Source organism: Aquarana catesbeiana, linkage group LG07, assembly GCF_042186555.1.
Source record: "Aquarana catesbeiana isolate 2022-GZ linkage group LG07, ASM4218655v1, whole genome shotgun sequence".
Taxonomy (NCBI): Eukaryota; Metazoa; Chordata; class Amphibia; order Anura; family Ranidae; genus Aquarana; species Aquarana catesbeiana.
Genome location: NC_133330.1, coordinates 238,434,553 through 238,455,119, shown reverse-complemented (window position 1 = coordinate 238,455,119; position 20,567 = coordinate 238,434,553). Strand labels below are relative to the sequence as shown.

At 40.3% G+C, this 20,567-nt stretch overlaps 1 protein-coding gene across 7 annotated transcripts in view; it reads right to left on the bottom strand.

Annotated features, from left to right (window-relative positions):
- Positions 1-20,567, bottom strand: part of DIPK1A (divergent protein kinase domain 1A) — a 274,738-nt gene that overhangs the window by 60,464 nt on the left and 193,707 nt on the right. For all 7 annotated transcript variants that reach the window (XM_073593134.1, XM_073593135.1, XM_073593131.1 and 4 more), the window contains one exon: positions 238-372. In XM_073593134.1, coding sequence (XP_073449235.1) covers positions 238-372 — 135 coding nt within the window. The remainder of the gene's footprint in view (positions 1-237; positions 373-20,567) is intronic.

The following is a 20,567-nucleotide window of genomic DNA, read 5'->3' as shown; positions in this document are numbered from 1 at the left end:
GAGAAGCTGCAGCCAGACACTGCAGTCTATGTATAGGAACAAATGACACAGCAACCACGCAGTATTGTGCAAGTAAAAGGGAAACGGCTCTAACAAAAAAAAGAAAAAGGTACCATATTGTAAGCAATCATATTATACAACACATGGCCATTAGGAGTCATACAAGCGCCATCTTCATTACTAATGTTTGAGATACAAATACCATTACAATTATTTCTGTCCTTTGAAAATACTTACGATGTTAGCTTTGCACTCATGTCCTCTGCAGAGCTCTGTGTACGAGTTGTAACGTACATATATGACCCAACTGCTTATGAATACCGCCAGCCATGAGAAAAAGAGGTATTTAATCCTCATATAAGAAAAGCGAGCCTGCAAAACGCAAAGAGGACTTTGGTTACAATAGTTACATCAAAGATACACTATAAATAAAGTAAGCATGTTCAAGAAGACTATTTTCAGTATTTTTAACCACTTCAGCCCCGGAAGGCTTTACCCCTTCCTGACCAAGCCTTTTTTTGCGATACGGCACTGCGTCGCTTTAACTGACAATTGCACGGTCATGCGACGTTGCACCCAAACAAAATTGACGCCCTTTTTTTCCCCACAAATAGAGCTTTCTTTTGGTGGTATTTGATCACCTCTGCGGTTTTTATTTTTTGCGCTATAAACAAAAAAAAGCATACAATTTTGAAAAAAAAAGCAATGTTTTTTACTTTTTGCTATAAATATCCCCAAAAAATATATAAAAAACAAACAAATTTCTTCCAGTTTAGGCCAATATGTCAATATGTATTCTTCTACATATTTTTGGTAAAAAAAAAAAAAAAAAATCGCAATAAGAGTATATTGATTAGTTTGCGCAAAAGTTATCGCGTCTACAAAATATGAGGACAGATCTTTGGCATTTTTATTAATTGTTTTTTATTAGTAATGGCAGCGATCTGTGAATTTTATCGTGACTGCGACATTGCGGCAGGAAGATCGGACACTTTTGACACTATTTTGGGACCATTGGCATTTATTCAGTGATCAGTGCTATTAAATGCACTGATTACTGTGTAAATGTCACTGGCAGGGAAAGGGGTTAAACACTAGGGGGCGATCAAGGGGTTACCCGTGTTCCCTCAGAATGTTCTGTAGGGGGGATGGGCTCACTAGAACATGACAGAGATCACTGAGCCAGTCGGCAAGTGGTTAAACATAGTTACTAACCCTTTAAGAAATATGTAAATAACTTTTTTTTTATAAAAGTAAAAGGCCAATTCACACTGCCTGCACACTAAAACTGGAGTGGTTGTAAACTAAAGTAAAAAAAACAAATAAGGGCACTCCTTTCCATGCTCCCAGGCCGAAAGCGTCCCAGAGATGGAGCTTTCTACGCCATTTATCTTTAGCAGCACACCAACCCATACTGCCATTTTGAAAGGCTGCCTTCACAACCCCCCCCCCCCCCATGTCTTTGTTGGTTTCCACAGTGAATGATATTATGTGTATGTAGGAAATGCTAGCATTGGACAATGATACTTTTGAGCAATTCACTACCTTGTGGTATATTAGGATCCATTTCTCCACCTCAGATGACCTCAAAGAAATCCTATTCTCTAACAGTAGTCACATCATCTCAGTCCTCCACAAGGATAGAGTAGACACCTTTCGCGACCTATCATAATTACCCCAATAGTTGTTTTTGGTACCACCATCTGATTAGTAGCTTCCTTTTTAAATTGTCTTGGTTCTCGGGAATCACTCATACCCTAATATCCTTGGTCTTTTTCCTACTTTCGACTGCTCGTTCCTCCTTTTTCTTTCCTGTATATAAATTATATATATATTTTTTATTGTGCCACGTCACCTTCTGTTATTTTAGGGCTTGGCCTCAATTATTTAAATACCAATTGCTTATATATTAAATTACTTGAGAAGCATATGTTTTAACCAGTAATTTTTCTACTCTTAATAGTGTAATATGTTAACTACAATTCTGCCTCATGTTCACAGCCATTTTCTTACATTGAAGTGGCATGGTTTTTCTTTATTTTTTTCTGTTATTTTGTAAAACCAATTAAGATATATTTGCTTCTAAAAATTAATAGTGGTACTGTAGATAAAACGTATACATTTTATTCTGCAATTTGCCCTGTTACAATTACATTAGAATATCAATTCTGGTACAAAGCATTTAAAAGTTACAGTATTTACAAAAAAATTAAAGTTTTTTTTTTTTTTTTTTAAATCTTGCACTTTTTAAATGTAAAAAAAGTTAAACAAAACAAATAATAAAAAAAAGTTAAATATTAATGGTTAATAAAATTAAATTAAACTAGAAAAGGTACAATTTCTGGGGAAATTGTGAAAGTGTTCTTGCCTCTACAACTGGAGTGGGCGGAGTAACTGGGTGGGGTGGAGTGGCTTGAGTAACTGTGAAAAGTGTTAAAAAGCTTAATATTTTAAAAAGTATAAATAGTAGTAAAAAAGTTCCATCATTCGCTGAAAGAGCTGAACATTTTTTTCAAAAGTAATTTTTTTTTTCAAAAATGAATTTTTTTTAATCAAAAATGATTTTTTTTTCTTCAAAAATGATTTTTTTTTTCAAAAGTAATTTTTTTTTTCAAAGGTAATTTTTTTTTTCAAAAATGAATTTTTTTATTTTAAAAATAATTTTTTTTTCGAAATTATTATTTTTTTTAAAGTAATTTTTTTTTCAAAAATAATTTTTTTTTTCAAAAATATTTTTTTTTTCAAATATATTTTTTTTTCAAAAATAATTTTTTTTTTTAAAAGAATTTTTTTTTCAAAAATATTTTTTTTTTTCAAAAATAATTTTTTTTTTTTTTCAAAAATATTTTTTTTTTCAAAAATATTTTTTTTTTCAAAAATTTTTTTTTTTTTTTTCAAAAATGATTTTTTTTTTTCAAAAATTATTTTTTTACTTTTTTCAAAAAATTTTTTTTTTTTTCAAAAATATTTTTTTTTTTTACATGGGGCGGTCATAATGTTTTGGCTGATCATGGGGTGGTCATAATGTTTTGGCTGATCATGGGGTTGTCAGCTTTTGTCACTTCCCACTCTAGTTTTGAACATTTCGCCATTCATTCCTATGGGACCAATTTCGCCGCAAAAACGTCATTTCGTGGACCATTCGGCAAAACATTCCACAAAGTAATAACACACCAATCGGGAACAATCCGCTCGTTTCGGTATATTATTTATCTCTGTAGTGTGAAAACTGTGGGAGGAGTCTACAAGCATTATCAAGTCTAGCAGATGAAGTCACATGCATTTGGAGTGTCTCAGCATCTTGTGTTTACAACCACTGTTTCCTAGCAACGCTCATGCCCTGTTTATGCTTCCCAAATACTGCTTCATCAAAACTGCCCCATCAGAATTACCCCATCAAAACTGCCCCATCATATTCCTCTATTATAAATCAGTACATGGTGTGTCTGTCCCCTCCCCCGGGCTCTGTAATCAGCTGAGATGCTCCAGCCACCTTTCCCCCTGTGTATAACAGAAGCTTTGGTAACCATGGCAACAAAACAAACACTAACAGTACACTCTGATTAATGGCTAAAATTTCCTGAAATGACCTCTAAACAAATGGCCGTATTTTAAAAACTATACATCCTACAGCGAAGATCTTTATATTGTGAGAATCACAAGACCCAGACCTAGATTTTGATGTATAGTATGTCTCTGAAATATTAAAAATGAAGGCACAGTCGCAGTTTAGAAATTGCCCTTCAAATTTGGAGGGGGCTAGAGTGTAGTTTCAATGAATGTCAATGGACGGCGTGAGTTGCAAACAAATGGTCATATTGTGAAAACTATCAGGACTATGGCTTAGCCGTGGACATGTTTAGTGGCAGCAGGGATAGCTGAACGTTTTGATATAAGATTTGTGTAGGTGGGCTTGAAAATGAGGGAGTGGCGGCAGTTTAGAAATCATGTTCTGATTTTCCAGCTTTTGTCATCTCCCACTCAAGTTTCCCCATTCATTCCTATGGGACCAATTTCGCCGCAAAAACGACGATATTTCGTGAACCATTCGGCGAAACGTTCCACAAAGTAATAGCACACCATTCGGGAACAATCCGCACGTTTCGGTATATTACTTGTCTATGTAGTGTAAAAACTGTGGGAGGAGTTAGGGTGGTAAATTTGGCTATAATAATAAGAATAATATATATGTGAGATAACAGTAAGTGGTCTTGCTATGCAAGAACACTTAAAAAAGCAGGAAAATAGGAGTTGAAGGCAGAAATAGAACAAGGAATTAAATAGGGCTGATTACGGTAAACTACAACTGGTCACAGACTAGTAGAATTTTGTTTGAAATTTTCCATTTTAAGAATGTTTGATAAAATTTCTAATTGTTAATGGGGTCAAATTTCCATTTGTTTTCCCATCATGACGAAAATCCAATTCAAGTAAATTCAAAGGAGCAGGAGAGAAAAATGCTATTAAATTCATTTCTAACAGTGTATGTTGTTTTCACTTGCGTAATTACATTCATTTGCATAATTTCACAATTTGTTAATGGATATTTGCAATTGCGCACACGAGGCATAAATTACTGACCAAAAATGTAGATTTTTCTATTTGTTGGCGCATATGCGTCCACGCAATTTTGCATTCACAATTTGTCAATGGATACGCATGAGGCTTAAAATTACTGACCAAAAATGCAGATTTTTCCTTTTTTTTTTTTTCAACTGAGGAATACACGGTGCTTGTTTATGCGCCTCTGTGCATAGGTACATTACGATTAACCACATACTGGCCACTTAAACCCCCCTCCTGCCCAGACCAATTTTTAGCTTTCAGCGCCATCACACTTTGAATGACAATTGTGCGGTCATGCAACACTGTACTCAAATGAAATTTTTAGCATTTTTTTCACACAAATAGAGCCTTTTTTGGTGGCATTTAATCACCTCTTGAGTTTTAATTTTTTGCTAAACAAAAAAAGAAAAATTTTTGAAAAAACAAAAAACATGTTTCATCATTTGTTAACGGAGGCTGCACTGATGGACACTGATAGGCTGCACTGATGGGCACAGATAAGATTGCACTGATGGACCCTGATAGGTGGCACTGATGAGTGTAACTCATAGGTGGCACTGATGAGCACTGATAGGTAGCACTGGAAGGTGGCATTGATAGGCAGCACTGGTGATAAGGCATTGATTGGTGACATTTATAGGTGGCACTGTGGGCACTGGTAGGCGGCACTGTTAGACGGTATTGGCAGGTGGCACAGATGACTCTGCAGAGCCTCTCCAAGATCGGGACTGATGTCCCTCTCACAGCCGCCGGTGATCGGCTTTTTTTCTCCTCGCGCTATCAGCATGAGAAAAAATAGCCAATTACCGGCTCTGTTTACATCACATGATCAGCTGTCATTGGCTGACAGCTGATCACGTGGTAAGGGGTCCCAGCAAAGTAGGTCCACGCTGTAGCCATCATTCGGCTATAGCGTGGACGAGAAGAGGTTAATGGGCTGTAGTTTAGCCCAGTAAAAAAAATAAGCTGTACTAAGCTTTTTCAAGCTGCAGTGTGCAAGAGGCCTAAGTGTTTATAAGGGGATAAACAGAGGCAAATTCAATTAAAAAAATTACCTTTTGTTTACTTGTCAGATTGCTTTAAAGCTAAGTTTACCAGGACCTAATACTATCTCTCCATACACACCGCTGTGGGGCAACCCTAAATTAAAACATCTCCAGACAGTCCCAGATCCAGCCCTATGGGCGGGATATGGAATTAAAACAATGCAGCAAGTATGGTCTGGGGATGGAGTTATCCCGTATGACACTCTTAAAAATAACTTCCAGCTCCCCTCCAAAATGTTCTTTCGCTATCTACAACTGCAACATGCAGTGCGGGCCCAATATCCAGGCGGCGTTGCTTTGCAGTCGCATGGGGTGGAGAAGCTTCTCATTTCTAAACACTTAGATCGAACTTTATCCTCCTTATACAATCAAATTCTCACTGAGGAGCAGACTGGAGAAATGGGACTGTACGAAAAATGGAAGAGGGACGTTCCAGACCTGGCGCCAGATGATTGGGAGGAAGGTCTGCAGCAATATATTCCCCTTATGATCTTGGCAAGGGATAGATTCATCCAGCTCAAATTTATTCATAGAGTATATTATACGCCACAGAGAATGGCTAGAATATACCCGACACAAACGGACCGATGCCCGAAATGTACGAGGGAGATGGGTACGTTTATCCATGTAGTCTGGGAATGCCCGCTTATACAAAAATTCTGGACAGAGGTGGTTGAAGTGATTAACACAGTAGGTAATCTAAATATACAAAGAAGTCCGATTATTCTACTCCTTTGTGACAATGTTATACCTAGTGTGCACAAAAGACTGTTTGTATTCTATGCCTCATTCTATGCCAGGAAAGCTATTCTCCTCAGGTGGAAACAACCCGACCCCCCCACGGTAACCCAATGGAAGGATATGATAAATTCCATTTTACCGCTTTATAAAATCACGTACATCAACCGTAAATGCCCCAAAAAGTTCTCCAAGATCTGGGGAGCCTGGACCAAACAGTAGCAAGGCTCAGTAGTGATCCGCCAAACATAGGCTGGTCGCCTTTTTGGTGCCCTCCCCCCCCCTCCCTCCTTTGGCCTTTCCCCCCCCGCCCCCCCCTCCCCCCTGACCCCTTCCTTTCCCGTTCCCCTTCCCTTTTTCTCCTCTCCCCGCTAGGGGTGCGCATCTTCACTGGCCTCACGATTCGATTCGATTACGATTATCAAGTCAACGATTCGATTCGATTCCGCGATGCATCACGATTACAGCGCAAGTCCGCAGGTGCTCATGGTTTTCATCAAAAAAAATTAAAGTAGTCAGGAGAACTCCATTTTTTTTATTCTATCTGTTCTTAAGAAAAAAAGAGACAGCAGAGGAGCTCCAGGCTCTCTTCCTAAATACTAAAGGAGATGATCAGAGACTGCGGACATGCTACAGGAGATGATCAGAGACTGCGGACATGCTACAGGAGATGATCAGAGACTGCGGACATGCTACAGGAGATGATCAGAGACTGCGGACATGCTACAGGAGATGATCAGAGACTGCAGACAGACATGCTACAGGAGATGATCAGAGACTGCGGACATGCTACAGGAGATGATCAGAGACTGCGGACATGCTACAGGAGATGGTCACAGACTGCGGACATGCTACAGGAGATGGTCACAGACTGCGGACATGCTACAGGAGATGGTCAGACACTGGGGACATGGCACAGGAGATGGTCAGACACTGGGGACATGGCACAGGAGATGGTCAGACACTGGGGACATGGCACAGGAGATGGTCAGACACTGGGGACATGGCACAGGAGATGGTCAGACACTGGGGACATGGCACAGGAGATGGTCAGACACTGGGGACATGGCACAGGAGATGGTCAGACACTGGGGACATGGCACAGGAGATGGTCAGACACTGGGGACATGGCACAGGAGATGGTCAGACACTGGGGACATGGCACAGGAGATGGTCAGACACTGGGGACATGGCACAGGAGATGGTCAGACACTGGGGACATGGCACAGGAGATGGTCAGACACTGGGGACATGGCACAGGAGATGGTCAGACACTGGGGACATGGCACAGGAGATGGTCAGACACTGGGGACATGGCACAGGAGATGGTCAGACACTGGGGACATGGCACAGGAGATGGTCAGACACTGCGGACATGGCACAGGAGATGGTCAGACACTGGGGACATGGCACAGGAGATGGTCAGTCACAGCGCCCTCCCCCCCCTCCCTACTTACATGCTGCTCTGGCAGCCTGTAATGAGCAGTGGGGCCGGTGTTCCGCCGGTTGTCACATCTCAGGATCTGCAGTGAATTCTCCCGGGAGAGCACTCCGTGCATAAAGCTGTTTTTAGTGTGTGTATATTCCGGTCATGTGACTCTCGGCCGCGCCTCCCTCCTCTCACGTCTCTCCTGATGTCAGCCCCGCCCGCCTCTCTTCCGACCTGATAGCTCCAGTCAGTGGGCGGAGCTGACACCAGGAGAGACTGAGAGGAGGGAGGCGCGGCTGAGAATCACATGACCGGATTATACACACACTAAAAACAGCTTTATGCACGGAGCGCTCTCCCGGGAGGGGGCGGGGCCAGACATCGATTTTTCGGGTCGCATGCATCGATGCCGCATCGGGGACACCCGAATCGTGATGCATCGATGCTGCGATTAATTTCAGCAGCCCTACTCCCCGCCCTCCCTCCCCCCCCCCCCTTATCGGAAGACCTATTAGTATTTAATGAGGGAATAATATGACAAGTAGCTAACATAAAGATTGCCTGCAGATGTTTAAACTATTGTAGAGGTAAATATGGATAAATCTGTATAATTGACGATACACAAATCCTTCCCTCCAGTTAGGAGGACGCACAAAGCAATAATAGCAACGTAAGCTGTATAGTATGATTTCAGATTGTATGAGTAGGAAATATGCAATTATTTATATAGGTATATTTGGAAATATGTAGCAACATTATGTTCTGTGTAAATATGTTTGTATGATGAATCATCTCCGGCTGGAGACAAATAAAAACTTTTCTGTTAAAAAAAAAAAAAAAGCTAAGTTTACATTTGCAAAAAAAAAACAAAAAAACAAAACAAAAAAAACAATCATTGGCACTAACACAAACCAATGCCTCAACCCTGTAGCATTAATGTGCCTTTTTGACACAGTAAATGCGTGTTTAAGGAATTAAAAAAACTCACCCCAGTCATCCTACAAGTGATTTTTTTTTTTGGGGGGGGGGGGGTGTTCTTAAAGCGCATTACCATAGATTTGAATGGAAGGAGTTGACAAGCTTCAATTCCTCCCAGGCTTGACATGTAGCTTCATTCTGCTGCACAGTGTTGAGAAGCAATACAAACGCTACATATTTTTCAAATGTGAACAGCTCTGTCCACTGTCCATATTATACATGGTAGGCTGCTTTGCTAGGCATTTGGAGAGCAGCAAAAACATACCCCAAACGCTGGTTTCTCACGCCATTGTGAACATGGCTTAACTGATATCTACAGATTGAAGCTCATACCTTTGAGCTGAAGACTAATACAGAGTGGATATAAAAGTAAAAATGTTGGCATAGTAAAGGGCTATAGGGTTCATTAATACTAGTGGTTGGGGAGCAGTAAAACGCTGTGGTTGAGATAATTTTTACCCCTGCTCCACATTTAGCTGCAGAGGCAGTGGCTGAGGGTGTACACATGTCATGGCCAACCGAGCATGAACCATTTAAGTGAATGGGCTCTACTCTGCAAATGCCCAGCATCCATGTGGAATGCATGTGCTTATAGCACACTAGTGCAGGGCTCAAATGGTTTAAGCAGGTGGTGAGGAGGCGATGCAACATCGCCTGTCAAACACTTTCTGGAGAGCATTCGGAACAAGTTCAAGGCACATGTGAATGGGCCCTCAAATCTTGACAGATTATTTGTTGCTTTCTGTATCCTGTTGGGGATAACGGCCCTCACTTCCTGTCCCAGGGATGCAACAAGAAGCAAGGGGAATTCCCCTCTTGGAAAGGGGTTACTGGAACATGTGTGCCTATTGTAAAATTCCTCTTTGTTCCTATTCTGGTGACTCAATATTTTGTATTTTTCATCACTTTCTCTCTCAGTGACCATTTTCACCAAGATGAACTTACCCAGCAGAGACAGAAAAAGTGATAACCTGACACAGCATCCTTTCCTCTATCAAAATCTAAAGTATTGACTATATACAGTGCTCTGCATAAATGAGTACACCCCCCTTTTGAAAAGTAAGATTTTAATCAATATCTCAATGAACACAAGAACAATTTCCAAACTTGTAACAAAATTGGGTTTTATAGAACATTTTTTAAGCCCATTACATGAAAGTAAGGTTAATAATATAACTTAGATTACAAAATCTTCAGTTTTACTCAAATTAGTTGGTGCAAAAATGAATACACCTCACAACAAAAACTACTGTATGACCTCAATGATTTGTAAGGACAGCACCAAGTCTTCTAGGCATGGAATAAGCAAGTTGGCGACGTATTGCAACATCTTTTTCCATTCTTCAAGAACAACCTCTTTTAGAGCCTGGATGCTGGAGATGGAGAGTGATGCTCAACTTGACTCATCAGGATTCCCCATAGGTGTTCGATTGGGATGAGATCAGGAGACATACTTTGCCACTAAATCACTTTCACCCTGTTCTTCTACAGAATTGCATCAGTGGCCTTAGATATGTGTTTTGGATCACTGTCATGTTGGAAAAGTGCACGATGAACAAGACCATGGAGTGATGGTAGCATTTTCTCTTTCAATATAGAGCAGTAGATCTGTGAATTCATACTATCAATAAAAGGCAGCTCCTCTACACCAGCAGTACTCATGCAGCCCCACAGAAGGACACTGCCACCACCAGGTTTCACTGTAGGCACCATGCATTTTTCTTTGTACTCCTCATCTTTGCCACACCATACAGTTTTAAAGGCATCAGTTCCAAAAACATTTATCTCGGGTCTCATCACTCCATAGTACAGAGTCCCAGTAGTCTCCTTTTTCAGCATGGGCCCTGACAAATTCTAGGCGGGCTTTTTTGTGCATGGGCTTTAAGAGAGGCTTCCTTCGTGGACGCAAGTCATGCATGCCATTATTCTGTAGTGTACGTCGTATTGTGTCACAGGAAACAATCAATCACCCCAGTTTGGCTTTCTACTTCTTTAGCTAACTGCAGTGAACTTGCATAGCGATTTTCTTCAACCCTTCTCATCAGATGACGCTCCTGTCGAGGTGTTAACTACCGTGGAAGTCTGCGAGATGGTTGCAGTTCCATCTTTGTCTCATTTTTGCTACAGTATTCTGACTGATAAGTAAAGCTTTGCTGTTCTTCTTGTAGCCTTTACCTTTCTTGGGTAAAGAAATGATATTCTTTCACAGGCCTTGTGGAACTTCTCTTCTATGTGGTGCCATTGCTGACAGCGGTTTTCTTTGTCAAGTAGCGCCCTTTTATAATCCACTGTCTGCTGGACACCTGTTTAATGAATAAGACTCAGCTGTAGTTGTAGTTAGGATTTTGTTGTCTAAAATATAGCTTTGCGCCTTAGACTTTCATTGGGGTGTATTCATTTTTGCAACATGGTCTTGAATGAATTTGTTAGGAAAAATACTTTTTTTGTGTGCGCAAATTAACAAATCTTGGTTGCAATCAATGGCCCGCATTTGTGGGAGTATTTTGTAGTATAGTGTCCCATAGAAAATGTTGATTCTGAAAGGAAAGTAAAGGTTTTCTGACAAATCTGTTTGGGTGTACTCATTTATGTGGAGCACTGTAGGTACACTTTAAATTCTACAAGGCAACACTTTTCATGCATTTGGGAGCTGGCAGCATATTGCAGTGATTAAAATAATAGGCAATCAGATAAAATAACAAAACTTTTCTTTATGTCAAACCACTTAACTCCTGGCTTTTACTGTTTACTTGTCTGTCAGTGTCTAGGATGCTATGATCCCTTGTGTGCTGCATGTAAAAAATGTAATCTGCTTGAAAACAGTTACAGCTGGTCAGCAATGATGAGCATTATAAAGGAAAGTCTGGAGTGGGTCAGTGTACACAGAAGCAGACACAGTGGACAAATGTGGTATGTGGAGACAAAGTATAGTCAGTTGTCTCCACTGAAGCCAGCTAGCAGGGAGAGGCTGTTTAGAACTGAGCCAGCTAGCTACTTGATGAACTGCAGATGACGTAACAAGAACACTGAGCCAACAAGGGATGAAGAAACTAAGGGTAAGGCACGAGTTATGTTCTTAAAGCAGAACTACACTGAATCTGAGCACCACAAACCAAAACCGCTATTTAATTAATTTTTAATATTCAAAGCCAACTCACCCATCCACCCATGTCTCCATGCTTTATTTTGGTGAGAACTCACTTTGAAAAAAAAACCCTAGCTTTTCTGACTGTGGCCATCTTGAGTAAGGGCAGGTATTTCACGCATCATTTACTTCCTGGAATTCATCTGCCCTTAGATCAGGCATGCAGGCAGGAGGGTGTGCTTAGCAGAAAACCCCATCTCCCCTCTTAAAGACACCTGGGATGTATGACACCATTTGCCTAGGCCTGAAAACCAGGAAGTAACTGAAGAAATGTAACAAAGAGGATTAAAACAAGTAAATATGATATACTTTCCTATATATCTATTTACTAATGCTAACAGTATAAGGATTAAAAATAGTCTGTGTTGATTGGGAGTTAAGTTCTGCTTTAGCGTAATTCAAAGATTTTCGATTAAATTAAAAAGGGACAGCTAGTAAATACACTATATTGTCAAAAGTATTGGGACGCCTGCCTTTACACGCACATGACCTTTCATAGCATCCCAGTCTTAGTCCGTAAGGTTCAATATTGAGTTGGCCCATCCTTTGCAGCTATAACAGCTTCAACTCTTATGGGAAGGCTGTGCACAAGGTTTAGAAGTGTGTCTATGGGAATGTTTGACAATTCTTCCAGAAGTGCATTTGTGAGGTCAGGCACTGATGTGGATGAGAAGGCCTGGCTTGCAGTCCCTGCTCTAATTCATCCCAAAGGTGTTGAGGTCAGGATCCCAAACTCGGTCATCCATGTCTTCATGGACCTAGCTTTGTGCACTGGCCCAAATCATATGGTGGAGGGGGGATTATGGCGTGGGGTTGTTTTCCAGGGGTTGGGTATGGCCTCTTAGTTCCAATGAAGGGAACTCTTAAGGCGTCAGCATACAAAGACAATTTGGGCAATTTCATGCTCCCACCTTGGTGGGAACAGTTTGGGGATAGCCCCTTTCTTTTCCAACATGACTGAGCACCATTGCACAAAGCAAGGTAAATAAAGACACGGATGAGCGAGTTTAGGGTGGATGAACTTGACTGGCCTGCACAGAGTCCTGACCTCAACCCAATTAAACACCTTTTGGATGAATTAGAGCGGAGACTGCAAGCCAGGCCTTCTCGTCCACATCAGTGCCTGACCCTCACAAATGCCATTCTGTAAGAATGGTCAAACATTCCCATAGACACACTCTTAACTACTTCAGCCTTGGAAGGATTTGCCCCTTTAATGACCAGGCCATTTTTTGCAATAGGGCACTGTGTTGCTTTAATGCGGAGTTCCGCCTAAAAAAATAAACTAAAAGTCAGCAGCTACAAATACTGCAGCTGCTGACTTTTAAAATAAGGACACTCACCTGTCCAGGGCGCCCGCAATGTCCTCACCCAAAGCTGACCCGTCCCTCAGCTCCGGGTGGAGGCGCCAGCATTGCTAGTAAGGAAATCAGGAAGTGAAGCCTTGTGGCTTCACAGCCTGGTTCCCTGCTGCGCATGCACTAGTCGCGCTGCGTGTTCTGAGTGGTCCCTGCAGTCTTCTGGGACCTGTGTGTCTCCCAGAAGACAGTGCGGGGAATGAGGAGAGCCCGGACATGGCGTTCTTTCGCCAGAAGTGGGAGCAAATACCTGTATTAGACAGGTATCTGGTCCCCCCCTCCCCTTGAAAGGTGCCAAATGTGACACCGGAGGGGGGAAGGAATCTGGACAGCGGAAGTTCCATTTTTGGGTGGAACTCCGTTTTAACAGAAAATTGCGCGGTTGTGCGATGTTGAACCCAAACAAAATTGACGTCCTTTTTTTTCCCCACAAATGGAGCTTTCTTTTGGTGGTATTTGATCACCTCTGTGGTTTTTATTTTCTGCGCTATAAACAAAGAGTGACAATTTTGAGAAAAAAAAACACCATTTTTTTTTACTTTTTGCTATAATACATATCCAAAAAAAAACACAAAAAAAACAACAAATTTATTCATCAATTTAGGTCGATATATATTTGTCCACATATTTTTGGAAAAAAAAAAAAAAATCACAATAGGCGTATATTGATTGCTTTGCGCAAAATGTATTGTGTCTACAAACTATGGGATAGATTTAGGGACTTTTATTAATTTTTTATTGTTTTTACTGGTAATGGCGGCGATCTGCGATTTTAAGCGGAACTGAGACATTGCGGCGGACAAATCTGACCCCAAATAACACACTACAGTCTATAAAAATGCACTGATTAATGTAAAAATGACACAGGCAGGGAAGGGGTTAGCAGTAGGGGGTGATCAAGGGGTTAAATGTGTTTCCTTAGCGTGTACTAACTGTAGTGGGGATGGGCTGGCAGGGACATGACAGAGATCACTGTTCCCGATCACCAGGAACCGTAGATCTTTGTCATGTCTCCTGTCAGAATGGGGATCTGCCTTTTTTTACAAAGGCAGATCCCCATTCTACCTCTGTATACTGCGTGGGTCGCCCACAGGGGGCGCAAGCCGCCCGCCATCACGCCTGCGCGAGCTGCTGTACAGCTACGGCTATTTGCGCAGGAGAGCCGACCTGCCGCCTATAACGACGGCAGCTGGTTGGCAAGCAGTTAAACCTTGTGGACAGCCTTCCCATAAGAGTTGAAGCTGTTATAGCTGCAAAGGTTGGGCCAACTCAATATTGAACCCTACAGACTAAGACTGGGATGCCATTAAAGTGCGTGTAAAGGCAGGTGTCCCAATACTTCTGACAATATAGTGTACTGTATGTCATTAGGAACCGCTGTTCTGTAAATTATAAAGCATATCTTGCAGTGCTAGTGGTAAGGCTCAATGTGGCTCTATGGAAGGTAGTAAGCTCTTATAATCAACTCCTGTTTCAGGTACAGTTTGTGTGGAGCTTAACCACTTGCTGACCGCCGATTTACGCTGGCAGAATTGCATGGGCAGGCAACAGGGCGTACCCGTATGCCCCTTTAAATTTATCGCCTAGCGGGCGTGTGCACGCAGGTCCCGCAAACTCGATGTTCGCCAGCGGCCCACGATTGCAGCGACAAGAGGCAGAACGGGGAGATGCCTATGTAAACAAGGCATTTCCCTGTTCTGCCTAGCAACATAACAGGGATTTACTGCTCCCTGTCATCGAGAGCAGTGACCTCTGTCATGTTGTAGTGAGCCCATCCCCCCTACAGTTAGAACATCCAGGGAACACACTTAACCTCGTGATCGCCCCCTAGTGTTTAACCTCTTCCCTGCCAGTGTCATTTATACAGTAATCAGTGGCTATTTGTAGCTCTGATCGCTGTATAAATGTCAATGGTCCCAAAATGGTGTCAAAAGTGTCCGATCTGACCGCCATAATGTTGCAGTCCCGATAAAAATCACAGATCACCGCCAATACTACTAAAAAAAATAATAAATATGCCATAAATCTATCCCCTATTTTGTAGACGCTATAACTTTTGCGCAAACCAACCAATATACACTTATTGCGATTTTTTTACCAAAAATATGTAGAAGAATACATATCGGCCTAAACTGCGGAAGAAATTTTTTTTTAATTTATTTTTTGGGGATATTTATTATAGCAAAAAGTAAAAAATATTGCTTTTTTTTTTCAAAATTGTCAGTCTTTTTTTGTTTATAGCGCAAAAGATAAAAAATTGCAGAGCTGATCAAATACCACCAAAAGAAAGCTCTATTTGTGGGGAAAAAAAGGACATCAATTTTGTTTGGGTACAATGTCGCACGACCGCGCAACTGTCAGTTAAAGCGACGCAGTGCCGAATCGCAAAAAAAATGCTCTGGTCAGGAAAGGGGTAAATCCTTCCGGGGCTGAAGTGGTTAAAGTTTCTCCTGTGCTTTTCCAAAGAAAAATTAGTTAAACCCCTAAATACAGATATCAAAATACATAAGGCAGCTGACTCATCGGCCAAAGGATGCGTATGTCTGATCATCCATTATATTAGAGTTGCACAGTGCTGTCATACAGCACAGACCAGTTTGGAAGGGCAAGGGACCTGATTTGTATTTCCATTTGCCATTAAAGAACACTTGCAGGTCTTGTCACTTCTACCAGCCTGTGACTGGACAGTGAAATGAGAAGCAGCATATGGACAAACTTATCTATGTCAGTTTTCTCTTTTTCCTCCAGTCAGCATGTTCCTTAACACATGCTTACTGCACCACAGCTGACTGACTCCTTGTGTTGCTTTTCCAAGCTCTGCTGTCCAGGACTGTAAGGTCCCTTTCACACTGAGGAGCTTCTAAACTGCCAGTAAAACACTGAGCGCTTTTGAAGAGCTTTCCATTCATTTCAATGGAGAAGGGCGTTTTTTCACCGCCCTGCCAGCGCACTGCCCCAGTATGAAAGCATTCATTAATTTTAATTGAAATTGTTTTTCGTGAGCTTTTCAAGCGCCTTTTTAGCGTGAAAGAACCTGAAAAGCACCTCAGTGTGAAAGGGGTCTAAGAGGAGTTCAGCTTTAACACTTTTTAAACATTTTCACCTTATTTCCCATAATCCAACAAAAATATACTTTCCTAGCGAACGGTAGGGTTAGAACATTTATTTTATTTATTACAGCTACTTATATAGCGTCATCAATTTACGCAGCGCTTTACATGTGATATATTGTATATTCACATCAATCCCTGCATTTAAGGGCCTTACAATCTAAGGGTACCTAATTTTTTTATACATACATGAATAAAAAAATTACACTTCCAATAAACTACAATATTAGGGCCAATTTAGACAGGAGCCAATGAACCCACCAGCATGTCTTTGGAATGTGGGAGGAAACCCATGCAGGCACAGGGTCCTCCTTATCTTGGTGACCAGCAGAGATAGATGCTGCCTGGCACAATTCCAGCTGGTATGTTTGTAGCTTTATAGAAAGTTGTGGTTATGGGGAAACATGACCGCTAAGTGTTGACAAGCATGTAATAAGGAGTGACTATGAGAACAAAAACAGCCATCATCACTTAACATAGATGGTTGAGATAAAAGCCAGTGCAAGATTGCAAAAGATGGTTTTGTGAGATCTCCCTGAATTACTGTTGTGTCACTTGGACAGGAAGGAAGGTAGAAATCTGGACAGTAAATAAACTACATTCGCAGAACCATCTTTTGCCATTTTACACTGGTTATTTTCTCAACCATCTATGTTTAGTGATGACAGCCGTTTTTGTTCTCATAGTCACTCTTGTATTACATGCTTGCCAACACTTAGCGGTCATGTTTCCCCATAACCACAACTTTATATCAAGCTAAAAACATACCAGTTGGAAGTGTGCCAGGCAGTATCTATCACCCTGCTGGTCACCAAGATAAAGAGGACCATCATTTGTGACATGTTGCTTCTTCTGCTTTCCTCTTACTTACCATGGTCAGCTGAACACAAACTTGTAATTAGGTTTTAATTTTCTCTTTCCATTTGGGGAATTTTCTGTACCTTTATAGGTTTGCTTTGCTCTGTGCTATTTATTGTGTTGCGGTTTGTTTTTACTCATTTCAATTTCTCTGTTTAATTTTCTGCACGCAATTTGGAAATCAGGATGGTGCAGTGGGAAGAATTTTAATGTTCATGTACACAGTTCTTTTTATTTGTTTTCTGCTGATTTGAATTGATCAAAGATATTTTTTCTCAATTCACATGGGCATAATTTTACAAAGATGACTGTATGGTTTTCACTTGTTAAAATACTAAAACCTTCTGCATGGAATGAGCAGTGAGGTCCTAAGAGGTACCAAGGAGTGCAGAATATGGAGCCACCAAATTAAGATAAAATAAAAGCAGAGATAATTAAACTCTTGTGATGGAGAAATTAATATTTCCTCGATTGTGGCTCACTGATGTATAGGAATGCCTCCAAAACCTGGTTAAGGGGCCACACAAAGACATAAGGATGGTTTTACCTTAACTGACCTAATGCTATAGAAATGTCATTGTAAACTGACCATTTGGCCAAGCCCACTAATTTTGTTTCAGGAACGGTGTTTTGTTCCTTAAAAGGTGATATCACTTTCCAAACTGTTACCTCTGGTGGTTACGTATTCACTAGTCCTGTATATACTACAGCTAAAACGTGTAATTGTCTCGTCCCAGAGCAGTTTAATTCACATGCCTGGTTTAAACATTTTTGCCAAGCTGGAAATGGGAGGGGTTCCTTGGCAGAAAAGGCATCTACAGCTGAGTATTTTACATTTTTCAATATTATTAAATTTGTTATTTGTATCTGTGTTTGTCATTACTTAATTAAATATTATACCAAGTGTTTGCGTGGTCTCTTTGCACATCTCAAAAAGCCCCAAAAACGTAAATTATCATGTAACCGTGATAAAACGTTTTTTTAAATAAAATAAAAAATAAAATTATTTTTTGGCAAAAAATGTCTTGACTAGTTTTAACATTAATTGAATAACAAATTGGTCGTTATACTGACAGGGTGAAAATACTGCTCCTCCAAAGATGAACAGTATGTAAATATTGTCACCCTAGGAAAGGAAAGTGCATTACTGACAGGTTCCTTGGGTGAAAAAAGGGGAGAAAATATGTGAAAAGACAAATTATAAAGCCACAACATCTAAGTACATGTTAGTTGCAATAAAATATATATTTTTGCACTAACACTTTAAGGTAAAATACCAATTCATGATAAATACATTATTTACATGGTTAAAGGTCCATTCCATGAGAAGAAATAATGACTGCACACCTATGTAATATTTAGGTTCGTGAACTGCACATTCTCATAAAAAAAAAAACACTAAAAGATAAACTGATGAACGTTTGTAAATGATGCTATTATAGAGCCTACTGGCTCTTCAATCACCCATCCACCGGTATGCCTATTATAGAGACCTGTGCAATTCTAAAATAATAACACACACTACAACATAATAACTGTTACCACAGCAAAACTGAAAGACGTGCCAAATGATATGAATCTGTATCCAAGTTATTTACTGAATGATATTGCTGCCTGGTTAAATGATTATGCATCCAGCAAGTACTGACTCCCTGTGCTTCTGGCTCTCTTAGCAGTTGCTTGGTTTGCTATGGCTTCTATTGTACCCTTGCTTCTCTGAGTCACATTTTATCCCCATGCTCATTTTCCAAGTAATTTATTCTTCCTAAACTAAAAGAATCTCTGGTGATAAGATTCTGATTTCTGAATTTAACATATGCAAATGTAATATGAAAGCTACTACAGTTTTAAATTTCGAGAAAACCTTTCTAATCTAAATTACGTTTCTTCCATGGAGAATCATACAATTACAACAAAGCAATAGTTCAGCCCTTTCTATTTTTGTTATTACAGTTTAGAAAATTGAAGTAAAATATCTGATTGACAGCTCAGCATTATGGCTTCCTCTGTAATGTCAATGTTAATTTAGCAGCTAAATTATATCTTACTATTAAGATGTCCCAAAGATATCTTTAGTAAAGAAACCCCTACAAATAACCATATGCCAGAGCCACAATGTAAAAAGTTCAAGCTGGCCTGCTAAATAATGTATATTTAGGAGCATGCCAGATCTCAAACTGCCAGGGATGTATGGGGCTATTAGAATTTTAGCTCTTGTGTATGGCCCTTTTACCCATGAATGTCATAGTTGAGTAGGTTTATACTAGGATATAATAAAAAAAATACAGCTACCACAATTCAATTTACGGTATATGCTTTACTACAGTATTAAAACAGAACGTCAGCCTCACCCGTTTCTGTCCCATCTGTGTCTACATCTGGTGGAAACCTATGCTTCTTTTTCATTTTCTCCCCTTCCATTCCCCATGGTTTGCCTTTAAATTCTCAATAAAGGGCATTGCAGCAATTACACTCTTTGTCTGAAGATACCCAGTCTGCTACAACACCCAATGATTGTCTTCAACAGGGGGTGTCAATTACTGCTGCTGCTGCGTCTGTGGTGCAAACATCTAGCATAGAGACAGTTTTATCTGAATGAGAAAGGGTTACTACAGAGGACTCCAAATGCAGCTAACGGTATGCTATAAGTTGTTGAATTGTTCTCAATGTGTAAATTGAAATGTTCTTTCTCAGTGAGTAGAATGAATTGCTGTGTGCACCAATATCCACTTATACAGAAACTGTAACGAGTATGGAAGAGGTGCTTAGACTAGTGTCCTATGGTGTGCCATGTGATCTGGACTCCAAACACTTGCAACACACAGCATCTGGTTCACTGTCTTTTATGGTTTACATTTAGGCAAAGCTGTGTGCATTAGTGTAGACAAGCATGATGTCTGCTAAATGTCAATCACTGTTGAGTGGGTGTTACTGCAATAATGTGCTAGCTCCACCGGACTTCTCGTACAGGCCAGTGCACAAAAGGATGACAAAAAGCATGGATATTCATGTAACCTTTTCTTTTCCTCTACATTTTTATGGTAAAAAAACCTAGATAAATACTAAAATAGGAGAAGTTGCACAATGTGAAGGGGAAGTACAAAAATACAGATTAATGCAGACTGGGTTTTTTGCTTTAAGAATAGTTCAATATTGCTTAAATGTTATTGTTGTTAATTATCCTGAAATTAACGTAAAATAGTGGTCATTTTACCGCAAAACTATGACCTGCATCTAATAGCTTTAAATTAGATTTAATTGTGGCTTTGTAGTGTGTTACAACTTGTGCACAGAATGTGAATTGCAACACAGTTGTCAAAAGGAGCCCCAAAGACCAGA